At 42.6% G+C, this 17,185-nt stretch overlaps 1 protein-coding gene across 4 annotated transcripts in view; it reads left to right on the plus strand.

Moving 5' to 3' along the window:
* Positions 1 to 17,185, plus strand: part of EIF2B3 (eukaryotic translation initiation factor 2B subunit gamma) — a 119,038-nt gene that overhangs the window by 82,578 nt on the left and 19,275 nt on the right. For 3 of the 4 annotated variants that reach the window (XM_084852653.1, XM_084852655.1, XM_084852654.1), the window contains exons 9-10: positions 603 to 680; positions 1,628 to 1,776. In XM_084852653.1, coding sequence (XP_084708779.1) covers positions 603 to 680; positions 1,628 to 1,776 — 227 coding nt within the window. Of the gene's footprint in view, positions 1 to 602; positions 681 to 1,627; positions 1,777 to 15,507; positions 15,644 to 17,185 lie in introns of all 4 variants that reach the window. The other variant, XR_014790574.1, reaches the window with a different exon arrangement.

The following is a 17,185-nucleotide window of genomic DNA, read 5'->3' on the forward strand; positions in this document are numbered from 1 at the left end:
CCCCCCAGGTGGGGGGAGCTTGAGGTGGGACAGTTTTGAGTGGACAGATGGCAGGAAGGGAAAGGGTTGAGCAGCACCTCCTCTTCTTCCCCCCTCCCCTTGTCCTCTGTTCCAACTTTCATTTTCCTCAGTTGTTTTTCATTTTGTCCTTTAAAGTCAGGATTAAATGCTTCAAAACTTCTGATCGCCTGTAGTTTAACCTTGACTCAATATTTGAACCCGGGTTTACCAGCTCCAAGTCACAGCGCTCTATTCACACAGGGTCTTGTTTATAATATATATCTCTGAATGTATATTGTTGTATAGCATGCGGAATTTGTGTTAATATGGAAGGGTTTGTATATTGCTGTTCTGAAGAATCTCCTGGAACCTGGCTAATTGCTACCTATTAAAGGAAAATCCATCATAGCATCTTTGGGGCATTTGAGGTGCCCCATATATTGACCAGTACTGCTCATCTCTATGCATATCTTCTTTGGTCACCTGAAGATAATCATTTGCAAATGTTTAGTAAACTGAGGGTAATTGCCATTATATAAAATAATACAATGGAGAGCATAATTTTTTCTTGTTAATTTCTGACTTTGGATTTCGTATTTCAGGTTCCTAAGATGCTGCCTTCACTTTGTTCAGAAGAACCACTGGTTCACAGCACTGCACAAATCATTGACAAATCCCTGGTGAGTAGCAACATCTGAATATCTAGGGTGGCAGGACAAAGGAAGGTTGGATACTCCTTGCACTTTGTTTTCACAAATTCCTTTCATATTCATAGCCTATATAATACAATTAAAGGTCTCAGAGGCGCCATTCAGATGGTCATATCTGTGCCCATGCACACACTGCTTCCCTTCCCCCTTCTCAGTGCCTGAATGCAATGCAGAAGTCTCCAAAGCCCTATTCAGGCATTCTGAACCTGAATAGGGTAAACACGAGAGGAGACGGAGCATTCCAGCCCCACCCCTCTCCCTCGACACATTTGTTGCTCTCAACTCATGGAGACTGACTGTCTGAAGACGAGAGCCTCCTGTATCTGTGGAGGCCTGCCATGTGAGCCAGAACATGGATTTTTCCATGTCAATTTTTGTAGATCATGGGGTCAGCATTCACATCCACCTAAACCGGACATCCTCCAACCCAGTACAACAGATTACCAATCTACCCTGCTGTAAATGGTAACTATTACCTTCTGAGAGAAAGCCAGATGGCAGTACTCTTCTGTCTCTTTTTCCTGCTCCTCTGCAGCTGTCAAGGATATAGCCAAAGATCTTGACAATTGGAACACCATTGGTCCAATATGATAGGTGTAGTGCACACACACAGCCCAACATGAGCAAATACTGCCCTCCTCTCTTCAGCCAATCCATCTGGAAAGTGATGTGTTCTCCAGCAATGAAAAGAAAAAAGCAGACCTTGTTCATATGGAAAAGACCCTTGAAGCTTTGGACCACATGTACCTTATTCTACTGTAAGGAGTTGCTCTTCAGCTCTGTCCAGTTGGCTTTTACCTAAGCTTACCTGGGTCTGTTTTGGGTGCTAATTAGTCTCAATAGCCTAGGAAGAGGCTCCTGGAAGTCTGCTTAATGCTTCACCAGTTTGATTATGCTTTCTTTCTGCTCCTCTCTAGGTCGGATCTCACAGCATTGTAGGTGCATCTACACAAGTAGGAGAGAAGACTGCAGTTAAACATTCTGTCATTGGCACTGCATGTGTGATTAAAGACAAAGTTAAAATTACTAACTGCATCATCATGAACTCTGTCAGAATTGAGGAAGGGTAGGTGGTCTTCTCAAAATTGGTTGTTTTATATATTTACAAGAGGGTACTCAACAGCCAGTATGTACTGATGGAAGAAGATGCCAACGAGATTTTTGGTGAAAGCGTTTTTTCATCTCCAGGATGAAAAGCAGAATGATGATTGTGAAATCAGCATTAAGCTTCAATGATAATGATTCTAACATGCGAAGTGGATAAAACTGGGAAAGATTTACATATGGGCATAAGATTGGGAAGCTAAGAAAAATAAATTTGATGCCAGAGGACTGGGAAAAGGCCACTATAATGCCAATTTTTAAAAAGGGATCTAGGAAATCACAGGCTAGTTAGCTTAATGTCTGCTCCAGGTAAATTGATGGAAAGTGTTACTAACGATACAATTATCAACCATACGGAAAGGCAGGTTTTGCTGAAGAAGAATTAAAATGGCTTCTGCAAAGGTAAATCCTATCTCACTAACCTTAGAGTTCCTCAGGAACATCAACAAGGATGTGGATACAGGTGACCTGGTAGACATCTACTTGAACTTGCAGAAGGTTTTTGTCCCCTGCCAAAACTTGTGATCAAACATAGCAGTCATGGGATAGGAGGGGAGATCCTATTATGAACTGGTAACTGGTTAAAGAACTGAAAGCAGAGCACAGGAGTAATTGGATGGTTTCTGCAAAGATTCCCAGTGTTTTCCCAGGTATGAAAATATCAGGTGCTGGAAAAATGCCATTTCCCTGTAACTGAACCACAACTTAAACATTTCTGACAGCATGCAGAGCTGTACACAAAATGAGCAACTAGTCCATTCATAGATTTATATGCAAGACCCACAAATTCTTCTTTTTTTGTGTGCTAAACTCTTGTCAGTACAATTCTCCATTATACTGAATTCAGTGTCCATAGTTCCAGATTTAGCAGTTTTTTCTTCTTCCCCCATCCCACCCTCGCAGTATCCTCCCTCATATCAGCCTAACCCTATGGAAACAGTTTCTGTATCGAAAGATTTGGGATGTTGCTCCAGGCAATTCAGATATTGACATTGTTTAATTCCCTTTAGGTCTGGGCACTGAATGACACAGAAGTGCCACTGGAGGTTTTTAGGCATAGTGAGGGCTTTCCTCAGTGGCTATTTGATCCTCTGTCCTTTCAGTTCCACAACATAGTTGTATGACTTGAGAAAGATAAATGGCTACCTAAGTGATTGTTGCTGTGTGAGGGTTCCACCTCACTTTACAGGGAAGCTTCCTGTGCGGGTTAGTGAACAGGAAATCCTACAGGCCTTTATTGACCCCTCCCCCTTCAAGCCTGAAGTTGGCTGATAGTGCTCATGGGAGTGCTCACGGGAGTGGTGAGGCCACTGAAAAATGTGGAGTTGGCTTTTGTAGTCACATGCTTGGATGCAGGGGAGGAAACAAATGATGTAAGATATCTGGAGGACACTACAGTTACAAAACTAAATTACAGGTGAGTGTGGCGCCCAGTTGCCAAACTTCGAGTCATTGCAAGCACATCATAAATCAGAATCCCTTAGTGCAGAGATAATAGCTAGTCTCCAGTTCATTTGTAAATTGATCCTGTACAGTTTTGCTGTTGTAGTGAAAATGAATTACACTTGATAAATAGCACTCCTATTCTGTTGTGAGTTTTACCTTGGAGAGGAATATCTCTTTGGTGAAAATGGAAAGCAAGGAGAAGAGGATGTTCAATTTATAAACCAATGGGATTTTCTGAACAAGAATTATGTGCTTTCTATCCATCTAATTCAGTAATCCTGCCTTAGATTGTCTGTGTCAGGATTACTAAAGTTCTAGATTTCTTGTCTTTTCACTCCTTGTTTCAAGTCATCCTTTGTAAGACATCTTTCTCATCTGAAAAGGTTTTCACCTGCCTAGATGCTCTCGATCCCCAAAACAGCATTTTTGAATATAAAGTAATGTGGAGAACTTGTAGCCAAGCAGAACCTTTTTGCAGTTATTTTGTGCTATGCACAAAATTATTTCGTATTTCTCCGTAAGTATGACGCAATTGTCTTTTACGACAAGTCTAATTTACTAGTTTGGATGGAGGTGACCCTTAGCCAGTGACTTTCTCAGCTGCTTTTTATACTATCAATCATGGTATCTTTCTGGAATGTTTATTCTGGGTTAGGCTTGGGAGGCATGGTGTTAAACTTGGTTCTGGTCCTTCCTGGAGGAGTGGTATCAGAAGGTAGTGCTGGGGGACTTCTGTTCCACCCCGTGGCCATTAGCCTGTGTGGTGCTGCAAGGTTCTGTCTTGTCTCCCATACTTTTTAACATCCATATGAAACCACTGCAGGAAGTCATCAGGAGGGCTGGGTTAAAGTGTCATTACGAGGGGCGTTGCTAGGATCTTAAAAGATCCAGGGCACAGGCCCATAACACAAATTTGCATACATATATATATACACACACACACGCACGCATGCGCGTCTAAGCTCATGTCTAGTGTGTGTGTGTGTATGTATGGTGCATGCATGCATGCAGTGTGCTTGTGTGTGTGTATAGATTACATACTTACATTCATAAGAAGTGTGCACTGACCCCCCCCACCCCACTTCAACTCAGACCCCAATTCAGCATTTTGGAAAACATCCCACTTCTGCTTGGGCCAGTTTGTAGTTGGACCACTTCAGCTCAGCACCAAACCCAAGTCAAGGTTTAGAAAAATGAATCTTTATGCTTCCTGTTGACTACCATGGGAAATTAGAAAAAAAAATGTTACTTTTTTCTCTTGGTCAGAACTGGATAATTTCAGGCATGGTAGTGCCCTAGAAGGGGATTACATCTGCCCAATGTCAGAACATTTATATTTCAGGGTTTATATTTTGATTTTCTTTTAAAGGGAACTGCCAATAATGTTTTAATTCCTTGGAAGAATTGGATAAAAATTTCAGGATTCATTGCCCCATCAGAGGAGATCATGTCTGCCAAATTTCAGAATGCTAGCCACAAGAGTTTTTGTGCAAGGGCGGCCTTGACATTTTGAGGTCTCCAAAAGAGGACATACTTATCTCCCTATGTTTCTTGTGGACCATTGTTCTGAAAGTTACAGACAGCCTACAGTTGTCCCTAAGTAAGAAACCAGCAAAGTTTCTGAAGGATAGGTGCAGCAGTTCATGTGGAAGGGGAGTTCTCCAGTTTGGGGGAGGGAGTGATTTGCTTTCCCTTCCATTCCCCCTTCCCCAAAAGTTTTTGGGTAAATTTGTATGAAAATGCACAGGTCATTAGAGGTGTCCCCCAGGCAAGAAACCTGCAAAGTTTCTGATGGATATATATGCATTCTAAATTAGAACTACTAGAATTTATTTACATTTCACCAATGTTAGCAGCAGGGGAACATGGGTGGGAAGGTGCTATTGCACTCATGTCCTGCTTGAGGGTTTCCAGTGGGCATCTGGTTGGTCACTGTGTGAACAGAATGCTGGACTAGATGGAGCTTGGTCTAATGCAGCACGGCTCCTCTTATGTTCTTAAATAGAGATTGCCTCTGAGCATGTGTAGAATGTTCTTCTTTCACCACTGAGCACTTAAATTCTCCCCTACCAATTCTCTTCCCCTCGATGCAACCATCCCTTCTCATCCTACCATCCTCCAGCAACTATTCATAAAAAACAGACGTCTTGTTTTGTGCAACTCCTCTCTATGCATAAGCTCTCATTGTATCTTCCTCCCTATAACTTCATTTGTGCCAAGACTTCACCAAGATTCAGCCAATGAGTCTGTTTTCAAAACTAGGGCTCAGTTATGGAGAAACTCTGAGCATGTACTAAGTGCCTTTCCCTCACCACTGAAGCTAGAGTTCATGCAAAAAAAAGCCCCAAACCCACAAATGACAAAACATGCATAGGACAGAGCTGAAAGGGTAGTCAGTTCATTAGAGAGAATTGGGTAGGCACTGTATTAAGCCTACGATACCATGCTCACAACTCAGGACTTATTTCTCAGTAAACATGCAGAACATCAAGGTGCAAACCTCCCTGCAAAAGTAACTTGTGCTGGAATCCTATGCACACTTTCCTGAGGGTAAGCCTCATTAAACATAATGGGACTTCTGAGTAGGCATACACAGGATTGCATAAATTAGCAATATTATCTCCCCTCCGCTTAAAAAACAACCCCAAAACTCCTATTTTTGTTAAAGCTTTCTGTTCAGAGGAACACAGGAAGCTGCCTTGTACTGAGTCAGGTCCTGGGTCCATCTAGCGCAGTATTGTTGACACTGACTGGCAGCAGCGGCTCTCCAGGATTTCAGGCAGGATTCTTTCCTAGCCCTAACTGGAGATGCTGGGGATTGAACCTGGGACCTTCTGCATGCCAAGCATGTGCTCCACCACTGAGCCACAGCCCTTCCTATTGCTGGATAATGGCAACTGACAAACAAAACAGCCCCAGTTTTGTTTCTCTGCAACCATGTGAGCCCACTTTTCTCAAAGGCTTGAGTGAGAAGGAGAAAAACCAACCCTCTTGTCTGTTTATATAAAGTAAAAAACAGTTCAGGACTTCTCTTGCCCACCGAAGAGAATTCTCTTTAAGAATTCCCCAAGATATGCTCTGGGTGGAATAAAGAAGAGAAAGAAAGAACAGGATAGGGGAGGGAAGGGAAGAAGAAAAGAAGAATGGTGATTGGAAATGTGTGCGGGGGAGGGGGAGCAGAGAGAATTTCCTAAGCCAAGTGGCTCCTTTCAGAGAGGTAGTACTTCAGAGGAATTTAGGAGGCTGTGGAGGGTTTGTAAGGATTGCACGTACATAAATGAATTTTATGAGGTGAGGCGGCTAAGGGCTTTTTCTAGCCTTTTTAAAACTGTAGAACCTATGTAAAAGCCCCAGCAGTTTCTCAATCATGACACTACTTAGTCCTAACCCTCCGTTTGGGATTATTTTAGTCCTACAGCTATTTAGGAGAAATTAAAGTGGAGGGGGAGAAAGATGTTGGTGGAGGCTGACTGGATCCTTTGCTGTACTGAAGCTACTAAACTTCTGCAGAAGCCAAAGGTTCCAGTTTGGGACAGTAAAATCTGATGCTGTGTGAAATACCAGTATTTCACATGGAGTTCTTTCTTCCCTTCCTTCTCCCTCTTCAACATTTCATTGCAGGCAAGCTCCCAACAGTGGGCATGTAAGAGCAGAAAAGAAAAGTAGGGGGAGAGAAGTTTTTTGCACCTCAAAAAAACCCTACACCAGAGATTAGGGATAATGACCTCCTAATGGTGACCTTAAACACCTTCTGATTAGGATCTCTAATCTGCTGGGTGACTTGACAGTTTTTACTTCTTGTTTTAGACTTTGAGAAAAGGAAACTTTACGCATGGCTAGTGCAAAAGCCACTGGACCTAACTGTCTGAAATTTGGTAGGTTCAGTCAGCTCCACAGGGCCTGCTAGGTCCCCAAATTCCATGAATTTATGTGGAAGTACAAAAAAAGTATAGCTCTTTACTTTGACAGATTTTCTTGGAAAAAGCAAACTTTACCTGTGACTAGCACAAAAGTCACTGGACATAACTGCCAGAAATTTGGCAGGTTCCATCAGCTCCATGGGGGCTGCCAACTTACCAAATTCCATACGCTTATGTGGAAGAATAAACAAATTATAGCTCTTTGCTTTGACAGATTTTCTTGGAAAAAGCAAATTTTAACTGTAGCTAGCACAAAAGCCACTAGGCCTAACTGTCTGAAAATTGGCAGACTCAAACAGTTTTATGGGGGCTACCAAGCCTCCAAATTTCATGTATTTATCATACAAACTAAAAAAGATATGGTCATTTTTGTTTTCCAAAGCAAGTCAATGGGAAAATGTAAAAACAATTAGGACCGCTCAAAAGATCCAGGGCACAGCTCAAAAAAGATCCAGGGCCCGTGCCCAGATAAGCCACTTTAATGACGCCCCTGGTCATTAGTATGTGGATGATACCCTGTTCTACCTCTCATTTCCATCTACATATCCCAGGAAGACTGTTGAACTCATGAACCAGTGTCTGGAAGCTGTTTTGCGGTGGATGAGGGTAAACAAGCTGAAACTTAAATCCAGACAAGACAGAGGTATTGTGGGTTGAGAAATCAACTACTCTGGATATTGGTTTACAACTGGTCTTAGAAGGAGTTGCACTTCCCCTAAATGGTGAAGTGAATAGTTGGGAAATCCTCCTGAGCCCTGCATTAACTGGGGAAGCCCAGGTGGTCGCAGTGTCCAGGAGTGCGTTTTCCCAGCTTAGGGTTGCAGCTGGCATACTAATCTATCTGGAGAGGATAGACCTTGCTTCAGTTATCCATGCGCAAATGATGTCCAGTCTGGACTACTGTAATGCTCTGGAAGTGGGGCTGCCTTTGAAGACAGTCTGGAAACTTCAGCTGCTGCAGAATGCAGCTGCCTGAGTGTTGGAGTAGAGGCGATCAGATAATATAACACCTATACTGCACCAGCTGCACTGTTTACCAGTGTGTTTCTTAGCCCAATTTAAAGTGCTCATAGAGGAAATCCTTTATAGAACAGTAACTGCTGAGAAGTGCTGGCTAATCAGATATTTACTTACGTGGTCCCTAAAGTTAACTTCTGAGGCTTTTCTCCAGATTCCCTCACCGAACGAGGTACAGCAGGTGGCTACCTGAGAAAGAGCCTTTTCAGTGGTGGCGCCTTGGTTATAGAATGCCCTCCCCAGAGAAACTCGCCTGGGAATTATGTTGTGGTCTTTGGGATGCCAGGTGAAGACATTTTATTCTCCCAGGCTTTTTAGTTTTTCAGTTTTAAAACTGTGTTGGTGCCTTTTAGATCAGGGATGGGGAATGTGTAGCTCTCCAGATGCTGTTGGACAGCAACTGCCATCATCCCTCACTGTTGGCTATGCTGGCAAGAGCCGATGGGAGTTTCAGTCAACAACATCTGGAGGGCCACACTTTCCCCATCCCTGTTCTAGATCCTTGAACCGCTGCTGTCCTCTGCTGCTGTTTTATTCTGTGGCTGTTTTAATTTGTTTTAGGGTTAACATTATTTTACTGTATTTATGTATCTTATGGCTTTTTGTTTTATGAAGCACCTGAAGATTGCTTGAGTGGTATAGAAATGCAGTAAGTAAATAAATAAAATCAGGTGACAGGTGGGAGCATGGAAAATTGTCATGGTTCACCTGTGGACATTCCCAAGGACTTGGTGACAAATGGCCACATGGATTTGTGCAGTCAGTCAGAATCTACTAACCAAGCTGCAGAGGCTGTTCAGTTGGCAGCTGGGTGTTTCTGTGCATGTTGCATAATAGCCATGTGGACTCTTTCAATCTGTGTAGCAGCTGGGAATGAGCATTGGTGTAGTAACTTTGGGTGATGTATATCAAGGTAGGGTCATATTATTTATGCCTCTGAGTGTTTGTTACTCGAATCTTCTGGTTTTACATCATGTACTGTGCAAGCAGCAATGAGCTCTGGCAATAACTAAAGGGGGAATGTTGACTTCTATCTTTCTCCTATAGTTGGCTCCTTTCTGCTCCCTCTGATTCATATGTAGCAAATTAAGCGGTGTGGGTTACATTGGGCAGTGATCATGGAAGTTGCTTACTGTGGCTTCTTGGCTTTAGTAGAGAGATTATGGCTATTAAAGCAACAGCTTCCTAGCCATAATCTCTCTACTAAAGCCAATACAGCTAAATAAAGGCAACTCTTCCTCCCTCCTCCCCATGACCATGACTGAGAGTCTGAGTTTCTACTACTCTGTCTTAAACTGGCTGAAATCCAGTTGTTGGAACCATTCAAGGATCTACACAGCAACAGAAGGAAAGAAGGGCACCCTTAATAGAGGCATGGCTGAAAGATGCTTCTAATAGTCATTAGTCCATTCACTGCTTCTTTCCCCAAAGCAAGAGAACCTTTGTTGTTCATAGCATTAAAGTTGTTCTGGAATGCAAGAATGATCCACTGCTAAAGGGGGCACAACTAGTAGCAAATCAGAGCCAAACTGGATGTGAAAGCCGCACTTTTGTGCATTTAAATCTGTATCGTCCACAATCATATAGAAAGCGGGGAATGGCGGTCTAATTTAAGGAGCAATTTAAGGAGAGGATGTGTAGGTGACAGCAACTGAACTTTTCCCCCATCCATGGCTTATGTCCCTGCAGCCCCTCTGCCCAAGTACTTTTTTCTCAGCTAACCTCACTTTCAATATTGGAGCCTCGGCTGGTAGAAGAAGTCCCTGGGCGGAGAGGCTGTGGTAAAATAAACCGTGCGTGGCTGCAGCCTTTGTTCTCCTGGCCCATGCACCCCTTTTGCTCCTTAAAGCGGATGCACCCCCTATTTTCTACATAATTGTGACTGAGCTGGTGAAAACACAATTCTCCTATCTAGTTTGGCCCTCAATGACAAAAAAAAATGCTCACACACACAAGAGGTCCTTTGAAAATGTATTTATAAACTACATTTATTTTATTTTTAAAGTTAATTAACTACATTTCTATACCACCGAATGGCCGAAGCTCCCTGGGGGTGGGGGAAGTTCATAAAATAGAACAGGGCTGATCCTTCAACTATTGTCTATGGTATGAAGCTGAAACAGTTTAGGTTAGGTAGGATGAGGTTGCCTGTCTTCCACAAAAACAGGTAACCATGGAGGAAAGCATGGAGGAAGATGGAGTGGGATTAAAGAAGCAATAGTAAAGAGAGGACTACATCAAACTGGTAGAAAATGATAGAAATGGTAAACGCATGTGGTTTACACTCACCATGGCAAATTTCCCACCATTAGAACTCATTACATAATAACATGAGTGAGGGCCATCACACAATGGTTTTCCCAGCTCTAATTTATGTCCTTGGCAGTTGCGGTGGGGATGTGATGGCATCTTCTCATGTGGTGAATTCTAATAGATGATATGCCTAGAGGTAGGAGGTTCACCACAGGAATACTGACTCCCACAGGAAATGTAGCATCTACACTAGGTCTTTTTATATCCATTTGACAGTGAATGGGGGAAGGAACAATATTGGCTTAGAAGCAAAGTTAAGCAAGACAGTCTCAATTTAGTGTATGATGCATGTTCCCAAGCTTGTTAAACTCTGGCAGTATGTTGCAGCTGGTTTAGCTCATGTGTGATGTGCTCAAATGTGTTGGAGCTAAATAGTACCTACTTTTGAGTTTTGTGGGAGTTGAAAGAAGCAGCAAAACTAACATCAAGTTCTTACCCAGATTTCAGTTTTTGACATGTAAATGGAATGTAGGGGAAATACCTCTAGGATACTCAATTGACAGATCATCAGTGCATTATTTAGTAGGAGTGTCTAGGTGTCTAGTCACATGCTCAGTCAACTCTTTGAAAAGGCATTCTGTTGCTACTTGCCATAGTGCCCTACAATTTATAATTTATTCTTTGTTTTAACATCTCCACATTAAAGTATTCTATTTGCTACCATCACATGGGCAGAAGAATGTGGCATTTCATTGGAAGTTTACAGACCAGTTCTCACAGCATGCATAGCACAGCTGGGAAGCTAGCTTGCCAGATGACAAATTTTAAAGTAGCAGTGGATGTCATCAGAGTAAAACTGATGTCATTGGTAATAGTAACATGTTTGGCAGGATCCTTGCTCTTATTGTATGATTCAGTCAGATTTATTTTGAGCATATTACTTAAATGCTAGATCTGCTCTGCTACATTCCCAGAAACCATGGGATTTAAGCTGGTTATATTTACATACAAAATGTTTGCCTCTGGGTCCATATGGTTAATCCATTGTTAAGAGATATTAAAAGACAAAATCAACCAAAGTGCTTTCTGAGCTCACTTTTGACAAGTGAAGACATGGAGTTCTTGCACATGAGCATGGCAGTGGATCACTCTGGAAAGTCTAGGAATGATAGACAACTTCATGTGTTTTTCTTGTGTTTTCAGAACTAGCCTGGAGAATTCATGTTGAATCCTATTTATGGTGTATAGAATCTCTGCTCTGGTTCATACTTTGATGGCAGTGGGGAGACACGCACACACACCTCACAGAATGAGGCACTTCGTGATGACACCTGATTACAGAGATCTCATTCATGTGATTTCCTACACACACATCAGCACCACCACAAGGCAAGAATCAGATGAATGGAGCCTCCGTGTGAATAGGTGTCATTGTGGAAGACCACCTGGCTTGCATGTTCATGAAGGGGAAGGATAGCGAATAGTAGCAGCTTCACTCGCCAACATATGAACCAAAGTTTATGCTCTCCTCTTCTGTCTCTTTTCACTCTCTCTTCTGTCTCTAACCTGATGTATGGCACCGTTCGTAGTGAGGCATCACAAGCATAATACAATATTTAATGGGCTTGATGTGTTGCTCCTTTATAATACTACACTTTTCTTTATGTTTCAGACATTTTGTAAGTTGGCACTGCCTAATTAGTCAAATTGGAGGTCAATTCAAGGAACAAACAAGAGTCAGATCATATACAAAGACTGGGGCAGAGCTTTGAAAGGGCTGGTGACTTAAAAGCTTTGTCTTGTCATGAAGCAGAGGTCAATCAGATGAGATTCCATTACTGGAACAACTTGCTCAGGATGAAGACATTTGCGCAAGGCTTCTGGGGATAGGGATGAGAGGGACTGAGGATCAGTATAAACAGACACTTTGGTGCCTGGGTCAGAAGAAATCCTAATGTCACCTTTGACACGGCTCAATCTATAGGGAAGTTCTGTTCAAACTGCACTGAAATGAATGAGAATTACAAAAACCACTACCATCCTTTTCTGCGGCTCCACATTCCCTTCACTGGGGCTTGCTAAGAAGGTTTCTAGTGGATTCTGCCCCAAGGATCAGATCTGTATGTCATTCTGCCACCCAAAATCTGTTTGGGTTGAAGTTGTTGCCTTCCTTCATAGGAGTGTAACTGAGTATGAATGCTAAGTGATGGGTGTGATGGGAGAGAGAATTGATAGATAAGAAGGGTGAGGTGGGAAATCCTGGATACAAAGCTGAGGTTTTTGAAAGAGTTGGGGAAGGGTAAGCAGCAAGATTTGTACACAGCCTAGGTCAGGGGTGGGCAGAAGGTAGAATCAACTGGTAGATCTTGGTGTGATTTTCAGTAGATCCCCAAGGGTTTCTGGTTCCCACTTGTTTAACATTACAAATAAAATAAAATAAAAAATAAAACAGTGACAACAAAAGGCTCCCCACCCTTCTAAATTAGGCTGCTGAGATGCAAGAAAGCTTATGGGAAAACTAGGAGTGGGTTGAGTATGTGCTCTGAGGCATCTTTGCTCCTTAATTCTTAGTGTGTCCACCACCACGCAACTATTTTGCACTTGGTTCTGGTTGCTAGATCTCAGGATTCTAGTAAAGTACAAGGTAGATCCTGCAAGCCTGGTATCTGCCCACCACTGATCTAGATGAGGTACTTGGCACTTAGAATCTGGACCAGCCTCCCTAGAACAGTGTACCTGGCCCTACTGCTGCTCACTTTTTGATTACCCGCAAAGATGGATTGATTTCAGCAGGTGTTTTTTTGGATATTGGCTGAGGATTTTATTGCTGCTTGAAACTACTGTTGTGAACTGTTCTAGATTGTTTTGTTCTGCTTGATTGTTGTTGTTTTATTGTTTGTAAGCCACCCCAATTATATTTTGTATAGAAAGGTAGGATAAAAATGTCAGAAGTAAATAAAGAAGTCACTGACAAACCTGTATAGTCGATAGAAAGGGAGCTGCTGCTCATTGGTGTTGTGCACATTCCAGATAACCTGTCTCAGTGGATGACGCAGATGCATTTGCTGTTGTTCAGTCAGCAGGCTTATATATGAGAGAGAGAGAGAGAGAGAGAGAGAGAGCACATGTGTCTAGTTAAACCCTGCTGCTCCCTACCACATGTCTCCAATTTAATGCTACTTTGTATGAGAATATGTACAAGGGGAAATAAAAACAACAACCCAACAAGCAAAGCAAGAGGAGCTGGCTGCTAACTGCAGATTGATTGTGAAGTTTATGGGTTGTTTTCCTGATCGTGCCAAATCAGCACCTGATGTACTAAGTTGTGAGTGATCTGAAGAAAGTTCTAATTAAGCCCAGGGTGGTATTGGGGATTTATAGGGGTACAGCACAGAAGCTTTCCCCCCCGCCCCCACCTTGTATAACATGCACGAGAGAGCAAGCCTGCTGCCAAGACGATATTTGTGTGGCATCATAAAATATATTTTACAACTCAATCGTTCATGGGAAGGAATGAGAAAATGAAATTGTTTCCAACCTCATTTGCAAAGCTGCACATAATGTGGAACTCATGTGGTGACGATCAAGCATTTGATAGTGTGGTGGTCTGCTTCTTAGGATGGTAACTGTCACATGGGTCCACCCCTTCAAATGTAATTTTGGTAAACTCGTTGTTGGGCTTGCCGAATGATGATACAGTGTGCTCCTCTCATATTGGACACACTGGTAAAGGGTACTTTTGTCCAAGGCGAAGTGATGGATGCTATACGAAGGACAGTTTGCCATAAGTCAGGCAGCATGGGCTAAGCACAGTTGTTGTTGTTGTTCAGTCGTTCAGTCGTGTCCGACTCTTCGTGACCCCATGGACCATAGCACACCAGGCCTTCCTGTCCTGCGCTCTCTCCTGGAGTGTGCTCAAGTCCATATTCATTGCATCGGTGATGCTATTACATTCCAGGTTCCTAAACAATATTGTTCTTTACAGCATCGGACTTTCTTTTCACCACCAGACACATCCACAGCTGAGTATCCTTTCGGCTTTGGCCCAGCCGCTTCACTCTTTCTGGCGCTATTTGGAAATTCCCTCTGCTCTTCCCCAGTAGTATATTGGACACCTTCCGACCTGAGGGGCTCATCTTCTGGCGTCATATCTTTTAGCCTTGTGTTACGTTCCATGGGGTTTTCTTGGCAAGAATACTGGAGTGGGTTGCCATTTCCTTCTCCAGTGGACCACATTTTGTCAGAACTCTCCACCATGACCTGTCCGTCTTGGGTGGCCCTGCACGGCATAGCTTATGGCTTCACTGAGTTACGCAAGCCCCTTCGCCACAACAAGGCAGTGATCCATGAAGGGGGCTAAGCACAGTGCTCGGGCATTAATGTGATGTAGAATTTGCTGGTATTCTGGAGAAACCATTTTCCCCACTAAACTAGAGCAGCATGAAATTGGAAGTACCTGTTTATATTCCATGGGCTTTGCGGATGAATGTCCACCATTTAAAAGGGACAGAAATACAGAAAATATTCCCATGTAAGATTTATATTTAAATCCAAAGCAGCTCTTGCCAAAGAACAGACAAGAAACAGCCAGCAAGATGCTTGCTTTGGCATTGGGCCTGGCCAACTGTGCCTCTGGAGCTCTAGGATGAGCTCTGCAATGCATTATACTAATAGAGAATGTCGCTTGTTGACACCTTACATGTCCTTCACCATTATGGAAGACCCAAGTCAGCAGACCACCCAGAACCATTGCATAGTTGCCTGTGAGCTCATGGGAATGCCCACTGGGTGAAATATGTTGTGTGTGTTTTTGTGATACTGTCTCTTCCTGTTGCCCTGCCAAAAGACCAAGTCCCAGCTTGAAGAATTGAGTCATTTGTACCAATTACCCCCTCATCGCTCCTTATTTTGCATAATGTCTTTTACACTGAGGAGTGCTACAGAATTGTTCATTGCATTTCATTGCCAGCAGTGATACAGTCACATAAACCTATTGTAAGAGGTAATAAACACTTGATCAAACTGATGGGACTTCTCTCTCTTCCCCACCCACCCAGTCACAAAGACTTAAGGACTGCTTCGGTCTGTTTCAGAGATGCTGACTGACACCTGAATTTGAGAAAGATCTACAAATATCCTCTCTAAATGTGTAATCCTCTGAATCAGGCAACTATTGACATATGAAACCTGAAGGTACTTGACATGGGAGTGGAAGGTGATGGTTTCTAGTGCTGCTACATAATCAAGCCAAACTGAATCTAGTTGTCACTTCAGTGCCACAGCCTCTGTTGCCTTAGATGTAAAAGTCAGTGTACCATGGGATTCAGCCAGAGATCAAATCAAAAAATTCCCATGCATATGAAAGGAATAAAAAACCTTTCCCGATCTTCTAGATGAGTGAATATTATGTTCTGGTGTGTACTGTTCTTCGCAAAAAAGTAAAAGCATGGAGAAGGGGCATGTACATGCAGTTGTATGCAACCAGTGGAACATATCCTAAAAAGTAATCATCTGGCTACACTAGGAAGAGTAAAATTCCTTTCCACCATGGTCAAGGATTAAAGATAAAGTGCTCCAGGGACATAAACTTTCTAATAGATATGTGGCTGAAATAGATGTCTACATATGCTCATTCATTAATGGGGATATGACCTAGGGTCAAGGCTTTGACAACTGAGGTAATATCCCCCCAATATAAACATCCTTGGACAGCAACTGAAATTTCTCCAAGCCTTGGTGACAAGCAGGCACTTTGGACATCTCTGGCTCAGTTTCTGCTTCAATAGTGGTGGCCCAGTCAAAGTAAATACAAATGATTTTATCTGCAAAATACGTAGTAAAAAGTCAAAGCAAGCTTTGGATGCCGTAATATTCAAACGTGAGGAGCAAGTTTATATCAGTCTCTGTTCTGGTTCGAACAACTCTTCTAGACACAGTGGTGGCACTGAGTTTTGCCTCCACACCATAGGTCTTCAAATGGGGCTCTTTGGCATACTTGGTCAGATTCAATCTGACTCCTCTAGCACTTCTACTACCTTGGTATTAAAGAATTGTGTAATTTTTGTTTGGCTTTTTTGTTTATTTAAAGGGTTATTCCCTGCAGTGGGAGTGATACCTAACACCTGATAACCCCTTCTAGTAAGTACTATGTCGTTACAGAGGTTTCCAACGTTGATAAAAATGGTTATTAAAAGGTTATAAAAATGGTTATTAAAAATTTAAAAATGGTTGTAAAAACAGTTATAAATCCCTGGGAGGCAATTAAAAGGCTACTCACAGCCTTGATAAAAATTTATATCTCAATGTTAGCTTAGTTCAGTTCATTCAGCTCAACTTTGCTTGCATCGTCCAATTTACTTTCAGCTGCTGGAATTCTTTATTATCTTCTCTCCCTTTTTGCTGTTCAGTCCTCTGAAAAATACCTCCTCTCCCCAATTATAGCTTGTGTCTGGTGTAGCAGGTGGTAAAGTTGTGCTGCAAAGGTGTTCTTCAAAGCTAAAAGCCAAGTCAACTGCTATAATTTGCGGAGCTCAAACAAAGGCTTCTGCTCAGGACGCCATTTTGCCCCCCTCCCCCTCCTCTAGCACTTGCATTGTGTCATCCCTGCTGCTTCATTACCTATTGTTCCCCTGTAAACCAGGGAGTTGCCTGACTCTGCAACTGGGGGCGGGTGGAACACCTAGAAACAATTGCTGATAGTCTGCATGCTATATATTATTTTAGAAGCTAACTAGA

The sequence above is a fragment of the Heloderma suspectum genome, chromosome 4 (assembly GCF_057233095.1).
Source record: "Heloderma suspectum isolate Gila_16-S chromosome 4, 16-S_ref, whole genome shotgun sequence".
NCBI classification, from domain to species: Eukaryota; Metazoa; Chordata; class Lepidosauria; order Squamata; family Helodermatidae; genus Heloderma; species Heloderma suspectum.